Source organism: Saccostrea echinata, unplaced genomic scaffold, assembly GCF_033153115.1.
Source record: "Saccostrea echinata isolate AGI-Se365-2 ecotype Australia unplaced genomic scaffold, CSIRO_AGI_Sech_v1 ptg000030l, whole genome shotgun sequence".
NCBI lineage: Eukaryota > Metazoa > Mollusca > Bivalvia > Ostreida > Ostreidae > Saccostrea > Saccostrea echinata.
In genome coordinates, this window is record NW_026889779.1 from 4,608,291 (window position 1) to 4,632,207 (window position 23,917).

Sequence of the window (23,917 nt, forward strand, 5' to 3'; positions counted from 1 at the left end):
TGATCATTCCAATACATCAAAAAAAAAAACAACACACGTGAGCAATCCAATACATCAACTCAAACAACACATATTGTGAGCATTCCAATACATCAAATAAAACAACACACATTGTGAGCATTTCATTACATCAAATAAAACAATACACATTGTGAGCATTCCAATACATCAAATAAAACAACACACATTGTGAGCATTTCATTACATCAAATAAAACAATACACATTGTGAGCATTCCAATACATCAAATAAAACAACACACATTGTGAGCATTCCATTACATCAAATAAAACAATACAAATTGTGAGCATTCCAATACATCAACTCAGGTGGATTGTTTTTCAGCAACAAATCTCCAAAGGATAAGCCGTATGAAACTCTGAAAGCGTAAGCAAATTATCATTAAACAATGCCAAGGAAACGGAGATGATCGTTTTGAGAATTATTATATTTCTTGGTAAAGAAAGAGGACTTTTTAATGAAATTTGTCTAACCATCCAGACCAAAATGACAGATGAAGATACAAAACAGTTAAAAACAGCATATTTCTTAAGTTCGAAAAAGAAAACACTCTTCAAATCTTATCGCTCTTTGTCAAAAACTAAGCTAAACAGAAATTATTGAGTTGGAAAACTACTTCATTTCCAGTTACTTTTTTTTCGAGGCAAATATTGTCTCAAGTTCTTGAGTTTGGTCTCACTGAACTTCAGCAATTGTCTGGAAAGAAAATAAAATTCCTGAATGTGTAAAGAATAAAGTCAGAGGGCAAATAATAGAAAACTATCAAAATTACTGTAAAGGTATATATTTTACAACATTCAGTGGGGCATAATTGTATAGAATTATGAAAGCGAGCAAAGTATCTAAGAAAAGAGCCTTGTATGGGGCTTGAAATACAACAACAAATGACAATAATGCAATGGAAAGCTTGCCTAAACTTTTAAAACAAATTAGAAGCCTCAGGTTTATCAACAGATACCTCACAGTTACTGTGGAATCATTTAATTCGGGGGGGGGGGGGGGTCAGTGTTCATGGCAACCTCAGGTATGATGTCTATCTGTAACTGACTTCTGAAATGAAAGCACACTTCTCAACAAACTCTGAGTGCACTGATCACTGCACAACATTTAGCATACGTAATCCAGAAGAAAGACTATGCTTCCGTTTATGATCAAGAACATTTGAAATGATGACTCAGTTCAAATGGACTCTAAAATAGGATCAAGGTTTGATTTTTGGTTTTTCATATCATTAATCAACCTCTTGTCATTATTCAACTATTTTTGTAGTGTTTGTACATGTAATAACCTTTGTATTCAAATAAAATAAATATATTGGAAACACTGATACATTGTTTTATTGACTTTGGAAAAAATTACTTTGTCGTTGTTACATGTAAATAGTGGATACATGCATATACACTGTACCAGTAAGTAATTAAAGTTTTTCAAACAATCTTTTGACATTTAAAAACAAGTAAGTGTGCAGAAAGTTTAAACGTTTGCGCATCACTTTTCATGGCCTGGAATTCTTCAAACAGGACAGGATAGGTTTGATAGGACACCCTCAAATTCTCAACTTTTTTTCTTAGGTAGTTGCTTCTTGTAATTCACCTGTGAAATTATTATTTGAAAAATAAATATACCAAAATGCAGTAATGTAACTATGATCATTCAAATGTCAAGTAAACATCTAAGCCAATAAAGGAATAGATAATATAGTGACAGAGGGCCTAACTAAGGGTTTAATTATTAAGTCATAATGGAACTAAACAAGCTTGAAAGGCACACAGTGCAATCTTGGAAAATGTACCCGGCATGTCTTAAATTTTAAGTTCATTAAAACCCTTCAATATTATATACAGAAGTAGTTGAAGAAAGAAAGGTTGGCACCTACGTAGACTGTAATACAGCACAGGTAGGTGTCAACCTTCTTCCATCAACTACTTCTGTATATAATATTGAAAGTTTTTAATTTTTAAGACAGAGTGAATGAAAATTATGTGTGTATTTATTGCTGTTATTTAACATATCACCATAAATATGATGAATGATATACAAACAGACAAACAAACCTATTTTGTATGATCTCATAAACTGCATGTGTCTTCCTTCTGTGGCCAAACGTTTAAAATTTGAAAGCTAAGAATATTATAAAGAAAACTAATTGTTGACCACATAAATGTTCGATGACATCGATGCACAGTGATTGGACCCTTACAACTATAGTTTTCTTTCTTTAATGGACAATTCCTCTGTGTAACAATAACAACTAGCATCTAGGGGTGGACACTACCAGACTTGCTTCAGATGCTGGATCTGACCTACAATTTCCAGATGAGTGACTAGGTTAAAGTTTTTGGAGCAGGTCTATTCCCAAGTAACTATAAGCCATACCTGGACCAGACTTGCATGGATGATTCATCTAGGGATGGAAACTACCTGAGTTGCTTCAGATGTTGGATCTGACCTACTTCATTTTCCACATGATTGACCAGGTTAAATGACACCAGGTCTAGAGCAGAGGTGATATACTGTCCAAGTAATGGCACAGTCCTAAGTTAGCTTAGAGTACATCAACCATTCTCAGATTTACACTCGCATTGTGACATAGGAGGGGACACAACTCAGATGTCTCAACCTGCAACACAAAAAATCAAATTATTTGAAGTATTACACCATAACGGAGATAAAAAAAAAAAACTCCTTTATGGAAGGTATACTTCATGAATTGTGCCATAGTCACAAAGCAGAATAAAGATCTAAATTTAATTAGACTGAATTAACTGAAATTTGTTAAATTTATCTGTGAATTATTGAAGGATAATGACAAGCTCATATTATTTATCTTTGCAATCAATCAGAGTTAAGAATATTAGTATAGAAGACAAGAGACAAAATGTACAATAATTTTAAACCACAGGTTCTTGCATGGGGACAGAACCCCCCCCCCCCCCCCCCACCCACCCACCCATCCCCACCCCGGTCAATTTAGAGCTTCCCGAGTTATTTTTTATGAGGTATTATTGAATCATTTTTATTATTATTTTTTTTTCAGCATATGTTGATGCATAATGCACTATAAAAATTCACAATTAATGCAAATAAGCTATGTATAAATAATATACCAATGGTATAAAAAGAGAATTTATTGAGTTATTTTTATGCCCCCATAATCGAAGATTTGCGGCCATATAGTTTTTGCCCTGTCCGTCCGTCCGTCTAGCTGTCTATCTGTCTGTTTGTCCGCAAAAAATTTAACATTGCCTATAACTTTTGATTGGTTGGAGCTATGGCTTTATATTTCACATGTGTATTCCTTGCGACAAGACCTTTCTTTGGATACCATCATATTTGACCTTTTGACCTTGGAGTTTGACCCAGTTTGCAAAATTTTACCCAACTTTAACCTTGGCCATAACTTTTGAACAATTGGTGCTAGGGCTTTCAAGTTTTACATATGTAATCCTTGTGACAAGTCCTTACTTCGGATACCAACAATTTTGATCATTTGACCTTGACAATGGAGTTTGATTTACTTTTGAAAAACTTTAACCTTGGCAATAAATTTTGAACGGTTGGTGCTAGGGCTGTCATATGTCACATGTGTATTTCTTGTGAGAAGACCTTTCCTTGGGAACCATTAATTTTGACCTTTGACCTTGATGTTTGACTTACTTTTGAAAAAATTTAACCTTTTCCATATCTTTTCAATGTTTGCTGCTAGGGCTTTCATATTTCACAGTTATATTCCTCGAGACAAGACCTTATTTTGGGTACCAGCATTTTTTATTTGATTTAGAAAGTTCAACCTTCGATATAAGTTGCCATACAGGGGCATCAGTGTTTCACAAACACATCTTGTTTTATACATAGCTTAATTGCATTAATCGTGAATTTTCATGGTACATTATGCATCAACAAATGCTGAAAAAATAAATCATGATAAATAATTCAGGGAACCCTAAATGTTTTTGGGGAAGTTGCTACCCCCTCCTTTTGAAACTGTTACAACGGGTCAAAGGGGGGGGGGGGTCCTGTTCCCAAACATCTGTGCATTAAACCATGGGTATCAGAACCAAATGAGGCTTACTTGTAGAATTGGTGGTGGGTGGATGGGAGCAAAACTTTTTTTCCACAAAACGTATATTAATTACCCCCAATAAAAATATTCAGCAAAAGCTCACTGTTCAACGAAATAGACCCCACCCGATTTCCCTAATTTGCTTTCGACAAGGATATTAAAGTGTTCCTAAAATTTGACCTATTCTACATTATAACCTAAATAATTATGACAAGTAATTCAGTGTTCTCTAGATTTAAAATTAGAAACAGTTGATTATTTCATAAGCTGAGAAAATTCGATCTATTGCAGTTGAGATTATTGCTTACTTTCGTTTGAATATAAAGCCTTTAGCATGTTTATCAACGAAGTTGACATTATCCTTTAATTGTTTCGAACAAGGGATTTAGCTTATTTTTCTACATACTTCATTCTGGGGTTGGACTTGCTGTGTTTTTTTCTAAACACTATTTCAGAGAGCTACGTGATAACCATGTACTTCCTGCCATATCGCGTCTTGCCTCGCTTTCGTTTGATAGGGGAGAAATAATTATTTTATTTTAAGGATAACTGGAAAAAAGATATCTCTTTCACTAAAAGAGATATCTGTTTAACTTAGATAGATATCTCTTTTTAAAAATCTAAGAGATATCTCTCTAACTTAGAGAGATATCGCTTTTAACGTTGTTAAAGAGATATCTCTCTAACGTTCAGAGATATCTCTCTCGCTTAAAGAGATATCATTCTATCCTAAAAAAGATATCTCTCCAAGTAAAAGAGATATTTCTCTTTCGTTTAAAGAGATATCTCTCTAGGTTATAAAGATATCTATCTTAGTCATAGAGATATCTCTTTCAGTTAAAGAGGTATCTCTATAAGCTAAAGAGATATCTCTATAAGCTAGAGAGATATCTCTCTTATTGAAAGAAATTGAAAGAAAATTTTTATTTTACGAATAAATAATTAAAGGGCTAGCAGTAGCAATACTTTAATTGTTGTTAATGCCGCTAAAGTTCTTGTCATTTACTTACAGAATGAATTCAGTCTGCCTAGCATTCAGCTTAATCGATATATGCTCCCTGGAATCTTAAGACTGCCCTCGTGTTATGATATATTGCATTTTATTGGTCCAACAACATTCATATACAATATCGTGACATCAGGTCGTAAGAAATATAAACTGAGTTGTATTCACAGTTACTTATCATTTTCTCGCGTGCGTGGATTCTTATTTCAAGATTTATCTTTCCATGAAACAATTATAGAATGATTTTTCCTGATATGATAGGAATGAAATGTTGAAAAAAAAAAGATATCTGTGAAATGAGGTGACTTTTGGACTTTGGCGACATGGAAGTGAACACTACTTTAAATGATTCTTATCGGGTTCGTCAGGTGATGCCTGAGCCACCAGCCTATATCTTCATCCTTGCTAGTATCTTCTATTCTCTGACCTTCGTGGTAGGGTTCATCGGCAATATTTTCGTCGTTACCCTTGTGTTTGGGTTTAAGCGCATGCAGAGTAGAATGAACTATTTCTTTGTTAATCTATCGATAACCGACATGCTGATTCTTCTGGTTTGTATGCCCTCGGCCACAGTTGATCTCTTCGCAAAGGAAGTTTGGTACTTCGGCGAGTTCATGTGTAAGTAAGCATAAGTTGACATCTGTAAAACTTTTTTGTTGCAGTCATAGCAAAAAACATACAAGTATTCATGAATAAAATTGCATTGTTATAGCCTAATTATAAGCATTAACATGTCAATAGATGTCAAATTTAAAATGTAACATAAGACACTGCAAAGAAAATAATTAATTAAACAAGACTTGTTATTACTGACACAAGTGTAATATTTGGCCCAAAAATCTCAATTTGTAACTAATCTGATAATTAACCATGTTACTATTTTTCAAGAAAGTGTGATTGTACATAATTATCTAGAGACTGATGTTTAAGGGGATACATCATTGGTTATCCTGTCACTAAGCACTAAACAATGTTCTTTTCTAGACAGATTAATATGGATTTATTAATCTTTAACAAAAAAGAAAATTGACTTAACAGTTTGTTAATGTTCACAGAAGTTGAATTTCAGTGACTTGTGTCATAAAGGATCTGTATGTTTTACGACAAAATTAAACCAAAAACTTCATTCGCAAAACAAGATCAATACAGAGTTGCATAGGAAAAAATTATAAAAAGCTTTCCAACCAAAACTGGGTTGCGAAAAAAACTAATCTACTAAATGACAATCCAGTGGAACATATTTTTAAAGAAATTTTTGCCAACAGAAAGACCATTAAATATGGTTATCCAAACATATCGATATACCTTTTCACAACCTTTTCAAGAAATTAACACATTAGAATTATCAGAATACGAGAATTTAACGATTTAATCATTGAAACATTTTTCTTTCATTTTCCATTTACTTGTCATACATAAAAACTGACAAAAAGTTGATGGAATAAAATGGCAGAACATTGGTTAAAGAAATTTTCAGACTGTGTTATATCACTAGTCCAAAATTTTATAGTGATTTAAAGGACTGCCATTGATATCATTTCTATAATAATTTTACTTCTTCTCATCTAGAAGTTTTTGAATTGGGAAAATAATATGTCCGCTAATAAAGGAGTACAATTACTGCACATTAGAATTCCAACAGTTTATTGGAAGACCTGGTATTTCAAGACTACATAGATGTTGTAAATGAGGAACTCAGGCATGCTTTTAATATCAACTTCAGAGTACTTTTGTGAAGAATCAGAATAATTTTAACAAAATAATTTTGTAGATGACCAATCACAAGATACGAAAATTTCCCAGTTCCGTTTTTATTGAAGAAGCAATTGCCTATGATATCAAAAAGCCTAGTTTTTAATTTATCGTGAGGAATAGTTGTATAAAGTGTAGGAACGTTGTACGTTTTAATTTTATTGACTTTAGAAAAAAAATTGGTGAATTTAGATTTTCTAAAAGTTTTTTTCGAGGATTTGGGAATCCACTCCTGAATTATACCACTTCTAGAATAAGTTGAAGCACAGTAGGTCTTAAGTTTCTCCTTAAAACAGCAGTTAATATTTTTGTAAGGGGTTAAGATAAGGGCTTGGTAGAGCGTTTGCTGGACCGGGTGATGTATCATTTTTTGTAGAATTTTTATGAAGTTTAAGAATCCAGTATAGGTAGGATAGATCGATTGACTTGAATGTAAAGAAACTCGTCTTAAAGTTTCTATACAACCACATTATAATACAGCATAGCTTATTTCTTACAGGCAAAATGGTTCATTACACAGAAAATGTTCTTACTCTGGCATCCGTTATGACGATTCTTGCCATAACTGCAGACCGCTTCAAGGGAATATGTCACCCAATCCTTTCCAAGGGTCACTGGACCAACATCCGTGTATCAGTGGTCGTTACCATAGTTTGGATTCTGGCCATTGTATGCAGCTTGCCTACGTTCTTTTTCCCTGTTTTCAAAGATTCTACATGGAAAGATGGCACCCCAATAAAAGTTTGTAGAATTCCTATTAATAAAGAATGGAAAGTAGGTGTCCTTCTGGCCATATTTATTCTGTTCTTTGCCATACCGTTTTTCGTGCTCGCCGGGCTGATTTTCTGCATGGGTCGCGCATTATTGTGGCAGCATAACCTTCAAGAAGGTCGAGCGGACAAAGAAACTATGTATACTCTAAACAAACGACGACGAGTAGTCGTTATGCTTATTCTTGTTGTGGTAGCCTTCTTTTTGTGTCTACTGCCACAGCGTATTTTGGGTCTGTGGATTATTTTCACAGATCGGTCAAATTTGGCTTCTCTTGGTCTGGAGGGATACTTAAACATCGTAACTTTTACCCGTGTAATGGTGTACATAAACAGTGCCATGAATCCTGTTATTTATAACTGCATGTCCACAAAATTCCGTGGAGCACTCAAGGATCTCTGTTACAGACGACGTCATTATAATTCCATCAGTCGTACGCACGCTATAACCTTGACCACAATTCCGTCATCAGGGTCATGTTATTCAGCTCGCTAATTAAGATCTTCCGCCTCTAGCAGAGGTTTTTTCTCACTTCTCATTACGCACACACACACACACACACACACACACACACACACACATATATATATACATATATATATGGTTTGATCGTTTGTTGACTTGTCGCACTTGATAAAAAACACAATGTTGCATTGATGTGAATGATCTCGGTGAAATTTAACTTTCTAACAAAAGTAAAAATCATTATGCAGAAATATATATACATTGTAAAAGAAGATTACGAGTCTGTCTGTCTATATGTAACTTTAACTCTTGTTATAATATTTGAATTTCTGTAAATAAAAAAAGTCTTCTTATTCAGTTTGCATGTTGCATATGGACATATAAAAGCGCAATGGTCATTTCATTATCTTAAGTGTCTGAATGGACTTAGTTTTCGACAAGAAAATATTTGGAATAGGTTTACCTTTGCTACAACTGTTCGAAAATGGTGTCTTCAACATTAAGTTCTTGTAATGAATCAACTCAAAAACAGAATTATTTATCATAGTTTTGAAATATCGAACTTCTACCCACTACATTTTAAAACTCAATGGTCGACACTCGCCATCTTGGATTCCAAGGGTGCCTCGTTTCACATCCGAATCTAATAAATATCTACAATTTTCTTACCGATGTCGGATGAGATCTAGCTTCAAAAATGATTAAGTTACTACTTTCTATGTTCAGGCTTCGGGGCCACCAACATATAAAAATCTCAGCTCAAATCTCAGCCTTAAATCTTAGATTTCTGCCTCACCTGAGATTTTCCTAAGACACCGTGCCACCAACATTTCTGAGATTCGTCTCACGTAAGCTGAGATTTGAGAAAAATCTAAGACTTATTCTTGTTGTTATATGCGACCTTTTTTCTTATAATGCACGAAGCTGTTGAATCAATGATTGAATTTACCTTTCAGTTAGTTGTTTATGCAATATTTTGGTGTATAATCGCGAAAATACACATTCTACACTTCCTTCGTCTTTTATTTGCTGTTTTGAGTCACTCAACGGAAAGGATTCCGTTACGATCTTTGCGACAATAAATATTCACCGAGTCCCCGTAAAATAATCCCTACAGAAGAATAACACAAAACATATCCAAACTTTATAGTCTTGGTTCGTCTGTCTACATAAACACACAAAAATATACACCGAGGCGTCACTTCCGCCATTGTGACGTTACGTGTCGAAAGATTACAAAGAGTAGATAGGCGGATCAAGACTATAGGGGGGCCTATAGTTACAGGCTTCGGGGCCACCAACGCTGAGATTTTCTCAAATCTGAGATTTCTCAGAAAATTTGAGTTTTTCTCACCGAACTGTGCCACCAATGAAATATTTTCTCAAACTCAGACTTATCTTTTGAGTTTTTTCTTAAATCTGAGATTTTTCTCAAATGCGGTTTTCAAATGCAGTTAACTTAAACATGTCTGACATCAAGCACATATGGTCGAACGCATTTATGAGCAGATTTTAGCTATTAGAAGATCGTATCTGCGGGATATCGAGGTTTTAGTTAACTCTGTGACTAAAACAGCATGTTCAAATAGGCAGACAATAGAAAGAAATATTTTATTTTCAAAGCTAAATATTAGAAAAGTGTACATATTTATTAAATTCAGGTTTGAATCGAGACACTCCTTAGAAACCAAAATGGCAAGTGTCAACCCTTGAGTTTTTTTAATGTAGTAGAAATTATATTTTAAAACTGCTAAAACGACAGTTTTTATTTTTTATTATCATATTCAGACACCCATTTATAAATAAAACTCACGAAACATTAACCAAAAAAACATCCTGAAACCGAGCCCCTTTGCGAAATATGGCTGAAATACTGCTGACTCGGCATCAAGTAATAACCAATCATTCAATATTTTTTTTAAATAAAAAGGATTCCAAAAAAGATCATTTGGTTAAAAATTAATGTCTTTTCTTCCTACAGCATGTACAGGTCTTCAACATTTTAGTTTACATTCACATATACTGATTTGGGTAGAAAAGTTACAACTGACTTGAAAAAAAGATGTTTGATTTTCTTCTGCATATTCAGTACTGGGTGTTTTATGGTCATGGGCAATAGATAACATCCACGCTTTGCATTTGTTTTGTAATATGTAATGTCCTTGAAACGGCAGAGTGAAACCCTTATCCAAACAACAAGATCAATAATGCAGAATGTCTGCTTAGTACACTGAGTTCATTGGTCAACAACTTATAGTTGACAATTAAGTTGTTCCGTTTAAAAACATTTGACCAATCTTGAGTGATAGTTAGTACCTCTTTTCCTAAATCATTTTCAGCTTTATTTGTTTTGGGTTTTTTTTCAGAATAAATCCAGGAAAGTTGTACAGAATTTACAATATCAAATTCTAACAAGTTGGTATCAGTTAAAAACCAGTGATAACTAACAAATTTTTATCTTAAAAATGAGATTTTGATAAATTTATATTCATTAGTGTGTATGTTTGTGTTTTTGTAACCCATTGCAGGCGGATTGAATGTCTTTTCGATTTCGTAACCGTACTAAGCATCTTACAGCATGTTTTTAATTGCTGTCAAAAACATTCGATACTTTAAAGTTCACGAACACGGGAAATATTGTCACATACATGTTCCAATGTGATAATTGACTCCAACTGAATACCATGATGGATTGAATTATTTTTCTTATTAAATGCTTTTACGTCGTTGAAAATATCTCGAGGATGTTTTTCGCTTTTATTAATTAATGAATAGTATTGCACAGATAAATATCATAAAATTAATGTAAACTGCGTGAATTGCTACATGACTTCATACTAGCTGATGGATATCCCTCATTTTTAGACGGGGTCACGTGACCCCGTCTATTAGTTTACTGTCAGTTGAGGCCTCAAAACGGATGCCGTGCGGAGAACATATGAATTAAATCTACGCGAAATAAAAGAGTGCAGAAATTGTTTTGATTAAAATACCAACACGATGGATCAAACTAGACCCGGTGAAATTCGGACATTTCAAAAAGGTTTCTTGTTTCTTTTCTCCAAAGCTCTTAACTGGCGGTGTTGCAGATATTCCAGATAGCAGTTAGTGTCAAACTCTCACGAGAGGTTATATAACACTACCCTACTATACAATCTCTCATCAGAGGGCGTATTACGCCGTGCTACACCACAATTACAATTAGAAGCGTACTGGGAACGATAACTCTGGGTAAAGAATGGGTTAATGTAAAAGCTTTATTATTTGATTCTTCCACACATTTGTGAATGTTTTTTACATTGTATAAATCCTTTATTGAATTACTGTGAAATACTCTTATTAGTGAAATGATTTTTTTTTCTAATTTTTATTTTCTTGTCACGGAAATTTTCGTGTGCAGTGTTTATATCTACAACCTTAAAAAACTAACCTTGGTTTTTTTTATTAATAAATAGGACGTTTGCATGGTAGAATGTATTCAATTTTACTATTTACAGACATAACGATACTTTTGTCTATCCAGTCGTGTCTATCAGAATGTGTCCAAGGTCGTACGATTTGATAACAGAACTAATGACTATAAATTAAGGGAGAAGGATGTATTTTGAAAGAGGTGATCCAGCTTATACCCATAGCTCTCTTTCTGAGGAGGAAATTCTTCAAAATCACATGTCAGCTTTAAATATTTTCAATATTTCAACAATCATATCAAATTTGAATTACCATACTTATACTGGATTCCTAAACTACATAAAATCCTTACAAATAATTATTCATGACGGATTCCAGTAAATGTTCTACTAAGCTCGCTCTTTATTCCTCATTAAAATATCAAAAGTAGATAAGGAGAAACTCCAGGAGTACTGTACAACAATATATTCGAGAACTTGTGTAAATCAGATGTGGATACGTAAAAACTCAAAGGAACTTTTTAAAAATTTCAAATCACGAAATTTTACCAAAATCAAAAAACATCAAAACGTACGATTTTTCAAAACTATATATAACCATTCCCAACGATAATTTAAAGTCCAGGCTTTTTGACATTATAGAGAGCTGTTTTGTTTTCAATAAAAAAAAAATAGAACTCGTAAATTTACTTACCTTGTCACTGGTCATTTGCAAAATTATTTTGTTAAAAAACATTCTGATTGTACACACAAACAGCCTAAAGATGCTTGATTTTTGAATGACAATATCTATGTAGTTTTTGGAGATCATGTCTTCCAACAATCTGTCGGAATTTCCATAGGTACCAATTGCACCCCTTTACTAGCAGACCTATTTTAATATTCATATGAAGCAGAATTTATTCAAAAACTTTTTACCTGAGAAGAAGAAAACACTTGATTGTGGCCTTCAACTCGACATTTAAATATATCGACGACGTATTGTCAATTAATAATCGTTATTTTAATTCATATGTCGACTTGATATATCCTAGTGGACTTGAAATAAAAGATACCACAGAGTCTGAAACATATTTCATATTTGGATATTTTTTTCTAGAAAAACATGTTAATGGAAACCTTACAACAGAACTGTATGACATAACTTCCCTTATCTATGTAGCAATATACCCTTGTCACTTGCATAAGGAGTTTATATTTTCCAGTTGATTCGATACGCAAGAGCGTGGTCTACGTACGAATAATTTCTAAAACAAGGCAAGCCATCGACAAACAAGTCGATGAAACAAGGATATCAACAGTCTCGTTTGAAGTCAACATTTTGCAAGTTCTATGGTCGAATGACCTTACCAGCAAATACAATCTATCATTAGGTCGATATTTAATGTAATAACCATTATAAATTGGATTATGTTTAAAATTACTATTCCAAATGCTAACTATATAGGGACTGCCTTAGTAGAATGATTGATTGATTGTATGTTGTTTTACGTCCTATTCGAGAATTTTTCACTCATATAGAGACGTCACAATATACCGGTGAAGGGCTTCAAACTTTGACCTTTACTCGGCACTCAGGGCCATTGATCAGTGAGGGATCTTTATCGTGCCAAGGCCTGTCGTGACACGGGGCCTCGTTTTTTAAGGCCTCGTCCGAAGGACCCGCAACTTTCACTTCAAAGTGCCAAGCGCATGGCGAAGGAACAGTTGCTACCCATTTTTTATCGACTTAGGTCAGTCGAGGCCGAGATTCGAACTCACGACCTCCCGATCAAGGAGCGAGCGCTCTACCGACTGAGCTACCGTGAACGGTACCGCCTTAGTAGAGATGTCAAAGAAAATTTTCTATTCGTCTCGGTGGATTTTTGGATAGAAAATTGTGTGCAGTCTTTAGAACATAGCCATTGTTATCAGGGCTGGAGAGATCCATATAAGGAAGTGTAGGCTAAAAACTTAAACTGCAATATGTATAAATACACAAAGTACTTGAACCCTTCTGACCAGTCAGAAAATTACAATAGACAAACCCACGGAACACGTTTTAGCAGTTGCAGTGAATTCATTGGTAAATTCTTATTGGTTTTAAATTTAATAAATGTTTACATCACATAAGCAAGTTCTGGAAAAAGTGTGAAAGTTTTGTAGTTTTTTATCCGTCCTTCTACTGGATCTAAAATTAGGGTATTTTTTTCATTTTCTATATCAGTTTATTTTGTCTGGCTCATAATTTACTGCGATTGTAACCGGAAGTAAAACAATCTAGCAGAAATCTTAAGCATTTGGAAGTGAATAAAATCTATTTTAATATCTTCAGAGATATGTGATAAATCAACCACAGTCAAATACCTCATTTCATTAAACGTGAAACGCATGTTTTAAAAGAGATTTACACGTGTAATTTAATCATGACATTTTGATAACAATAATACTTTAATTCACAAGTATTATAGAGTGTTATTTTGAAGAGTTTGAAAAGACTAGTCTATCTTTACTTCAAAAAAGCCTGGTATATCAGTTTTTAATTCCGATGAACGATGTTGTCATGGTTACTAAAATGGAATTTCTTTAAAATTCTTACAAAACAATTCTCCTAGGACTACACTTTTAAGTCTCTTTTCAATAGAAGTTTTTACACAAATAAATCGTTCACAATTCGGTCTTTGATTTTGATAAACAGGGTTGCACTGGTAAAAACAAGTAGAAGTTTCTATGAATTCTTTCAAAAGGCTATCCTTGCTACAAAGTTGGTCTTCCAACAGAATTTAGTAAAAAGTAACCTTTACCGAATACATTCATTTCTATATAATATTATATGCATTGGCCTCTGATTTCGATGAACGATGTGACTGTCGTTACAATAAATATAAAAATTTCTGTTTGATGTTAGGGACCAGGCAATATTTATCACCAGGGTGGGACCGGTGGCTATGGTAGATGACTGTCACTTTTAGGGTGCAGAGTCCATTTAGTTGAAGAAATGTTAGTATTTTTCTTTTCAGATCTAAATATTTGCAAATTATAAATGTGATTTTGGAGCAAATGCAACCTGAAAATATACATAAGTTGGGTTAAATGAAGAATATGAGCCACATTTCACTTGAAATTTCAGGAAGCTAAGGGATACCTCTGAGCACTTTGGTACAAACCCTGAAAATCTAATTTAAATTTTTATATAAATTTACATTTGGAAATAATGAAAAATTTGTAATGCTAATGTAAGAAAAATAGAGTTTCTGATATTGGATGAAGACTTGAATTTAAATAGAAAGCATCAATTGGTATGAAACACATCAACCAAAAAATGACCAACTGATAGGTTATATTTGCTACCAAAGGCATTATAACGACCATATAATTTACGAAATGCTGACTTTAAATGAGGTTGTTAAAATCCCTGTGACATTAACTTATCCATTAGTAGCTCACTCTGTTTAAAAAATGATCGTACTTAGAGTATGCTCTTTAGTATCGAATACGTTGGGAGATGTAACCAATATGCAGGTTATAGTGGAATATTGCTACATAAATAAGGAAAGTTGACGATGAAAAAGTTAAAGTCATCTATTTTGTCACACAAATTAGTTGTTAATTTGCCCTAATTGTCCATAGTCCATATCTGAATGTGGAGTTGAAGGTAACAGAAACTGTTTTCTTCTCATGTGTAAGGTTTTGAATAAAATTTCCTTCATATGAATATAAAAAAAGGTTGTCTAATAAAGGAGCACAATTAGTTCCCATTGGAATTTCAACAGTGTTTTGGAGGACCTTGTCTACAAAGACTACTTAAATGTTGTCAATGAGAAACTTAAGGATCCTTTTAATATCAACTTCAGAGTACTTGTGTATAGAATCAGAGTGATCTTTAACAAAGTGATTTAGTTGATGACCAATCACAAGAAACGAAAATTTACGATTTTCATTGAAGAAGCAGTTGTGTAACGATAACGAAAGCCTAGATTTCAATTTATCGTGAGGAATGGTTGTATAAGTGTAGAAAAGTTGTACATTTTATATTACTTTTCAACAATTTGGGAATTTTAAATTTTCCAAAAGTTCTTAAGAATTGCTTTCTTTTAATAGCATGTACATGTACTTCCTTAATCTTAAATGACGTATAAGAAGAAGGTATGGTTTTAGCTTTATTGTGCCCTAAAAATTTCATGTTTTCAAAAAGTTTCGAAACTGGCTTAAATATTAGTTGAGTATATGATTGAATAAATCAGGAAAGAATATTGCATGATGGAGTACCATTCTTGATATATGACGTCATTAATTTGATGCATTTCTCTATTTTAAACAGAAAAAGCCTCAAAATGACCCATTTCAAGGGTTATTTTCCTTAAGAAAATAGTGTCCACAGCCGTCGCCCACGTTAATTTTTAGATATGTTGTGTAAAATTCTTTGAAAAATCACATATCTCAAAATCTTTGTGGGCGATGCCTGTGGACAATATTATCTGAAAGAAAATTCTCATTGAAAATTGATGTCTTCTGCAACTTTTTAAGAAAATACGGGAAAATGCACAAGTTTATGACGTCACAATTAGCATTTGGAAGGTCATGTTAGAAAAAAAATTTGTATGATCTTTCTGCATGGAATTTCAATAATTTAAAAAGCACGAGTTTTAATTTTTTACATCACTTTTACTTTTAAGAAAAACACAGGGCAAGATTTGTATTGAAAACGTACCTTGTTCTTTGGAAATGTTAAAGGAGACGGAAGACCCTCAAAGTCAGGGTCTAAATTGTTGAATAAAGGGTGAGCCTGTGATTCGAGAGTTTATTTCAGGGTTATAAATTGCTATTCATATATGACTCTGAATGTTCTCTTAACAAAAAAAAAAAAAAAAAAAAAAAAAAAAAAAAATGGTTCCATATTCTGGTATTTGCATACATATAATAATTTGTTCATTAACCTTAACTGACCTTTTATTTTTTCATACCAAAATTACAGAAAATATATGAATGTCCCATCTATATTTCTGTTGTAAAAAATTTGCTCGTCCCATCCTAATGAATACCCAAAGAAGTATATGTCCCATCATACTTTTGCACCTGTCCCACCCTAGTGATAAAAAATGACAGCATCAACATCATTAATTCGCTCTCAAAATTCACACGACGATCGAGAACTCCCAATTTATTGTTGTTTTTTTAAAGTAATATTTAGACAATGGTGGAAATATTTAGGAGAGCGCACTTGCCAATCTAATTTTTATGAGTAAGAGGATAATAATTGTAATGTTATATCCCTCTTGGCTTGTGATGGTAGTTGAAGATAAAAAAAACATACGAAATTTTAAACATTTGGATAAGTATTTATGTCTCTGGTTACGCTTATGTCGGTTTTGTAACTGCGAACTACCAGCAATATCTGTCAGGATGCCTGCTATAGTAATAAACAAAATTAGCGTTATTATACCTCTCTGAAGAATTAATCATATTCATAATCATTAAAAACAACTCGAGTTTTCTTCTCAGCAGACAATTTCGGAGACAAATTAAAGACAATGTCATACAGATAAAGTACAGTTTTAGTCCTTGTCCTTTACTAAGTGTAACGCGTGTGCCTTATTATTATACAACATATATAAGCTTATCAACTCATGACTCGGTCAAATCTTGGATTTTCAGGAGTGACAAAGAGATCGAGGGGCGACTATTGTAAGTCAAAACAGAGATTAGTAAACAAGTGTTTGAGCCCAGCACAGGCTCTTTAAGCCACCAAATGTGACGGAAATTAATTCTGACTCAACCTGTCAGTTCCTTAAAGTTAAATTTGCCAAAGGAACAGATGCTGAAAAAATTACTAACATTCTTAATAATAGAAAAATCTTGCATTCCTCCACTTTTCAAGTTGAATTTCACACCCTGCATTTCCTACAGATATCCCTAAACTGTTACTTTCAAATTTTCAATTATATACAAATCTTATAGTTCCTCGATATTGAACATCTCAAACAAAATCCTCTCAAGTGTTCACGTTGTTTTTCTTCTTTCAACTGCAGTTATGCTGGACACGTCATTACCGTTGATGTCAAAGCAGCTGAAAATGAAGACCTAAAAGCAATTAGCTTAAAATGTCCTAAAAACAGCAAGCCCCGATCTTTCAATTGGCGACAGAATTTCATTTCTTTTATGAATTCTGTCGAAGATTATGCCAGAGGTTGGGCGAAATATGAAAAGAAGATCTGAACACGTTGTCAGAATGGATTAAGTGTTATAGAATTTTTTAAAGCATCGTATAAGAAATTTTAAAGTCAATATGAAAAAACATCTATCCTTACGTTTTCACAAAATCAGAGGTGATAAAAGAATTAAAAAGAATTAGAAAGACTACATAAGCACTATGTGATGCCTTCGGTAGACAAAGCTTGTATCAATATTGTCTTTATTTCCAAGGCTCATTATTATAACTGCAGTTTAAAAGAACTTGGTTCTAATTCTATGCCTGGGAATCCAATTTACAATCGAGGTTCACGATGGTTCATGAAATTCTTCAAAATTACATTTCGGTGTTTAGTACTTTTAACATTCAGTCAACCAAAGCGAGTTCGAGCTACCCTACCTATACTGGATTCACAAACTTCATAATAATCCCTACAGGGATACATTGCTGGACCAGAAAAATGTTCTACCAAGCCCCTATCTTTACTCCCTACAAAAATATTAACTGCTGTAAAAGCGAAACTTCAGACGTTCTGTGCTACAGCATATTCTAGAAGTGGTGTAAATCAGATGTGGATTCACCCAAAAAAAAAAAAAAAAAGTACCATGGGCCACATCGCTCACCTGAGCAAAATGCCTAGGAAAACGCACAAATCAATTCAGTATTGAAAAGTTTACATGGGGCCGGGGGGGGGGGGTTTAATTTTAAACTACCTGAGGATGCTTCCTTATCAATATAACAAATGGCTCTGCTGTTCGTGAGCAGAAGATTTTGAAAGATTTTTTCCTATGTATTCCTTTGTAAAAATTTGATACCCAATTGTGGCCCCTCCCTACCCCCAGGGGTAATCATTTGAACAAACTTTAATCTACACTACCCGAGGATGCTTCCATATCAATATGACTAAACATGGCTTTGCTGTTCTTGAGAAAAAGATTTTTTTCCTTTATATTCCTATGTAAAACTTTGATCCCCCATTTTGACGACACCCTACCCCCGGGGGTCATGATTTGAACAACTTTGAATCTACAATACCCGAGAATGCTTCCATATCAATATGACAAAACATGGCTTTGCTGTTCTTGAGAAGAAGATTTTAAGTTTTTTCCTATATATTCCTATGTAAAACTTTGATCCCCCATTGTGACCCCAACCTACCCCCGGGGGTCGTGATTTGAACACACTTGAATCTACACTACCTGAGAATGCTTCCATATCAATATGACTAAACATGGCTTTGCTGTTCTTGAGAAGAAGATTTTTAAAGTTTTACATTATATCTTCCTATGTAAAAATTTGATCCCCCTTTGTGGCCCAAATCTACCCCCAGGTGTCATGATTTGAGCAAATTTGAATCTATACTACCTGAGGATGCTTACATATCAATATGACTTAACAAGGCTTTGCTGTTCCTGAGATTAAAAGTTTTTTCCTATATATTCCTATTGTTATTCCCAGTGTTACCCCACCCTTCCCCCGGGGGTCATGATTTGAATAAACTTGAATCTACAATACCTGAGGATACTTACATATTAATATGACAAAACATGGCTTTGCTGTTCTTGAGAAGAAGATTTTTAAAGATTTTTTCCTATATATTCCTATGTAAATGTAGGGTGTAGACTTCAACTTAGGGACATACGTAACGTACCTTACCTACTGACCAGTTTTTGAGATATTCTTAATTTAAGACTATAGTGCCATCAGATGTTCGTAGGCAAAAAATCAGCATACGTACATTACCAGGGGTTTTAAAAAGATATCAATTGATGAAAATTCTTATATAATTCAAAGAAAAACATACAAAAATTACTAAAAATATGACTAGATGTTTTGTTTATCCAAACTTGTTTTAGAAGAAGTGTACAATAGCATATATAGACATTAAAATGTAGCACACAGTTCCTTTAAGTATTGGAACTCTTCAACTCCAGGGGAAAAGACAAACGTTGCGTATGTCCTTAAAATATGTTAGAATGCAAGTTTGAACATTTTTATATTATTAAGAAGGATAATAATATGCACAGCCTCTATTTCTTTGTTGGCAAATTTAAGTTTAAGAAACCGACGGGTTGAATCAGACTTATTATCATCCAACACACGTGATGGCTTAAAGAGCCTGTGCTGGACAACATCCAAAATCACAGACACTAGCGGAGACCATGTTTGAAATTAGCAATAAACAAATGTTATTTGCGATTTGAAACATATTTGTTGACATCTTTGAATTTTTTTATTTAGATTGTTGATATATCAGTAAAATTCGGGAAATACCTTCGTATAAAGAAAAATTATATAGTGTCAGATGCGTGGCTAATATTAAGCGAAATCTAAAGGGAAAACTTGTAAAACCACGACTGGAAAGAGTAAAATAAAATAAAGGCTTTGGAAAGTGTATATACGATGAAGAACAATATTTTGGGCATTTATTTGATAACCAACTTTAGAGCAGTCGATAATTCACACACACACACATACACACAGAGAGAGAGAGAGAGAGAGAGAGAGAGAGAGAGAGAGAGAAAGCTATTTGGCCATAATGCCAACCTTATATTCCTACTCCACGTCACAATCACATTTAATATGAAGTCCCGTTATTTTGCAAGGGCTTCCAGGAATTAGGCATATATCACATCATTGTTCGGAATTGCCAGTTTAATTCCTTCTCAACTGAAATAGTGGTCAATATAGGGAAACTCCATCACATATATATTAACTTTATCACAAATTGGCTTTTTGTGAGACGAAAAATGCACACAGTACGTAATGAGTCACACATTCTCGAAAACCATTACATTCAACATTAACCAAATTCATAACTTTTCTACTTGCAGAAATTTAAAAAATTCTATTTTGCGACATTAAGATTGAATAATTCGACCTATTGTTCTAGTAAAAAGAATATTTTCTCATTTCCTTAGTTTTTAAAAAAAAAACCTCAAGGAAACCTTTAAAATTGCAAATGGCAATCCATTATCTCCATCACAGACTTAAGGATATACCTACCTTCGATGATAATATTTACCATTGGTTTGTCAGTGTCATCGTCTTTGAAATTCAATGAAGTGCTTTATTCTTTAGGGATCAATTTTTCAATGAACGTGAAAATCGCTCTATGATTTTTTTTTTCATCCCCCTTTTTTCTAAATTAAGACCTTACTTAATGCTCTTAAATTCTCCAATGTTCTATAAAACCGCAAAAAAAGCTGGAGTGATCCGATATAAAAGAATCATTCAATAGGATATATTAAAAATAACCTTAAGCTAAAAAAAAAAAAATAATAATAGTACATGTATAATAGCATGCCCACAAATTGTCGGATCAAAATAAACAATTATTATATAAAAATATCAGGATTTCAGCAAATCCAAGCCACGATTCTTTAAGAACAGAATGGACTATGATAAAGATAGAAAAAGTAGGAGCATGAAATCTGTTAATATAAATATATACATATGTACCTAGTAAGTTAATTTTCATTTCAATACTCAAAAAATATTTTATAGTACAAGTAAATGGAAGGATTATATTCAAATATAATTTCCAAAATTTTTATCTTTGGTATGGTTCCATAGTATGTACATGTACTTCAGTAAAGTATTATAGTTATCTATATAGCAAACTTTGGTGAGGGGCTACAAAAGGTCATTAAAATAAAACAAAAATCGAAGTAAATGCAATAACTCCATTCTTGAACCTGAATCCTTTGTCATGGGAAGTTTTAAATTTACACAACAAGATAATTACCTAAGAATGATAAACTCAACCATGGATAATCGGGATTTATGTTTCTTTCAGTATTTCGAGCATTCATGATATCAATATAAATATGCTGTATCAAAGGGAGAAAGAGTAATAAATAGAGCTAAAATGCGAGGAGTGGAGTAGAATAGAGAAGCAATTCATATATTTAAAGAGTTGTTATTTTCTACATGAGTGAAGTTGTTCCTAACTGGTTTATAAAAGAGGAGGATATATATGCTACCAATTCCATAGACTGTCTATACAGATACGCGGTGTCAAAAGAAATTAAAAAAAAAAATAAAAGCTTCAGAACATTCAAAACTTTAACTACAATTTATTAAGAAATGATTTCAAACTGCAAAAATGGAAGATCGAACCAACACTCCTATGACCAGATCTTTGAATAGGTAATCAAGTCAAAAAGTACATGATATGTAAAGCTTGAACAATTAACTAAAATAATGAGTTTATGGACAAATTTCTATAGTAAACTTTAAAAATCTGAAAAAGTTTCCCCTTTTACATGAAAATAATCTTTTTTACATAATAAAGTATTCAAAATATGCCACAAATAAACTGTAAAGAGCTTTCTATAAATTTAGTTCCAAATTAAGTATTATGTTTGATTAATTTTAATGAGTTTTGATTTCATAAATAGTAGACATAAAATCGTAAATAGTAGACATATAGTCGTAAATAATATACTTATAGTCTTTAAATAGTAGACTTATAGTCCGACTGGAAAGAGTATCCACCTGTCTATCCATCCTACAATGTGCTGCACATACTGAAACAGAAATTGCATTTGTTAAGAAAAATGGCCATATAGATTTAAAGAAATCATGTATTTGTAAATATAGACAGAATTTCATAAAGTATCTTTTTCATGATTGAAGATATACATGTACGTCATACCTTGTATTTAGGACAAATATCACTGGATACCCAGCCATCAAGATCAGAGTATACCTGTCTTAGGATTTGAGGCTGATGTAACTTTTTGCAGAGTTTACAAAATGCGTGAAAATGAGATGTTTCCACATCTAAAGTTTTCCTCCAAGAAAAGTAACTATTGTATAATGTTTCATTTGTTGCGACAGATTTCAGGTAGTTTGCTAGATCTTTGATATTGCTAAAGTCGTATATATTTATCACGTGACTTGAGTTGACTCTTGTCTCCTTTTGTTCTTTGGCCCAATTCACCACCGGTATCACGCCTTGTTTTAAGGGAAACCATAGTTTTTCTGTGACGTAGTCCTTGCAATGAGAATTTTCAAATGATAATCTGAAGAGATAATCCTGTGCCCGTTCTGTAGATAAACATTGCTGTGATTTTGTATCACATTTCAATGAACCACAAGATCCAAAAATATCTATATTGATATATTTCTGCAATTCTCTCACAATTCGATAACGTTTGCCGTTGTCATTACAGCGACTAAACACAGCAAAAGCAAACTTTTTTCTGTTTGACAGTGGTCTTATGTCATTTGGGGAGGGTCTTTCTATGAAGGATCCATAGGGTGCAAAAACAGTGGAATCCCTTCTATGAGACATAGTCCAGTTGAAGAGGCCATTTAATTCAACAATGTTACGTTCTATGTACGTTGTTGGTTCAAGTAAGTAAATAATCCAAATTTGATTCGGGTTTCTCTTCTTTGGCAAATCTTTTACATGAAGGTCATGCCTTTGATAGTGGAATAATACTGCATCACTTTGGGCTATTCCCTCTCTTCCAGTGGCTCGACATTTATAACGACATTTTGATAAGACAAAATTAATACTATCTAACCATGACATATATCGGAAAAAAGTTGTCCATACTGCGATGGTTTTCTGCTTATGGTTGGAAAGTGTCATATTAGAAAAAGTAGTCACATATGAATGCTTATAATCATAAAATTTCATATTATGAATGGGTATGGAATCAATATAATTCTCGTAAAATAGAAGAAAGTATAAGATCATCACCATTACACTATTGGCAACACAAACATACGCAAATCTTCTTGCTAGTGAGTACCGCCTACATGTCGAAAACATGTTCCCTTCACCTTTCATCTGAAATTAATGAATCAGTTTTAGTTGAATGAATGGAGAAAATTACCCTGTGTGCTAATGTAGTTGTGTGCTAATTTATTACCTGCAAAATAATTTGCTAAAATTGGAATGTTTTATTTAGCCCGAAAAAACAAAAGACAAATGAAAAAGCCGCCCAAATGAAATGCCCTTATCCTTATCCTAGATATATATGCTTTAATAATATTTAAAGAAAATTTCAAAGTAATTTTGAAGTAAAAGATATGCGCTCGTAAAATCTATCTAATTGCAAAAACTTATTGCTATTTCATTAATATGTTGAATTGAAAGACGCAGGCCATTTTTAAAATAAATGTTTGGTTCCCTCTCCTGACCGACTCGCTAAAAATGGCCCGACTCAAAACTTTTTTCAACCTCCATGAAGCAATTATTTTTTTCATGCATTCAGAATAAAAGATTTTAAAAATTCAGCATT

At 33.2% G+C, this 23,917-nt stretch overlaps 2 protein-coding genes across 2 annotated transcripts; one reads left to right on the top strand and one right to left on the bottom strand.

The window, feature by feature from the left end:
- The first annotated feature begins 5,386 nt into the window (after nt 1-5,386).
- LOC133197129 (growth hormone secretagogue receptor type 1-like) lies at nt 5,387-8,108 on the top strand. The gene is made up of 2 exons (XM_061332985.1): nt 5,387-5,708; nt 7,342-8,108. The coding sequence occupies exons 1-2, from the start codon at nt 5,414-5,416 to the stop codon at nt 8,106-8,108; spliced, it is 1,062 nt and encodes a 353-aa protein (XP_061188969.1). The 5' UTR covers nt 5,387-5,413.
- Nucleotides 8,109-22,123: 14,015 nt separating this feature from the next.
- Nucleotides 22,124-23,391, bottom strand: LOC133197128 (alpha-(1,3)-fucosyltransferase C-like). Its single transcript, XM_061332984.1, has 2 exons — nt 22,318-23,391; nt 22,124-22,189 (listed from the first exon to the last, which is right to left on the bottom strand). Exons 1-2 carry the CDS (start codon nt 23,374-23,376, stop codon nt 22,130-22,132), a joined length of 1,119 nt encoding a protein of 372 aa, XP_061188968.1. The 5' UTR covers nt 23,377-23,391; the 3' UTR covers nt 22,124-22,129.
- Nucleotides 23,392-23,917: the final 526 nt, after the last annotated feature.

Coding starts and splice junctions, on each gene's coding strand:
- LOC133197128 (XM_061332984.1), bottom strand. CDS start 23,376: ATGGTGATGATCTTATACTTTCTTCTATTTTACGAGAATTATATTGAT. Junction 22,190..22,317: donor ATATTTGTCCTAAATACAAG/GTATGACGTACA, acceptor TTTCTGTTTCAG/TATGTGCAGCACATTGTAGG.
- LOC133197129 (XM_061332985.1), top strand. CDS start 5,414: ATGGAAGTGAACACTACTTTAAATGATTCTTATCGGGTTCGTCAGGTG. Junction 5,709..7,341: donor GTACTTCGGCGAGTTCATGT/GTAAGTAAGCAT, acceptor TATTTCTTACAG/GCAAAATGGTTCATTACACA.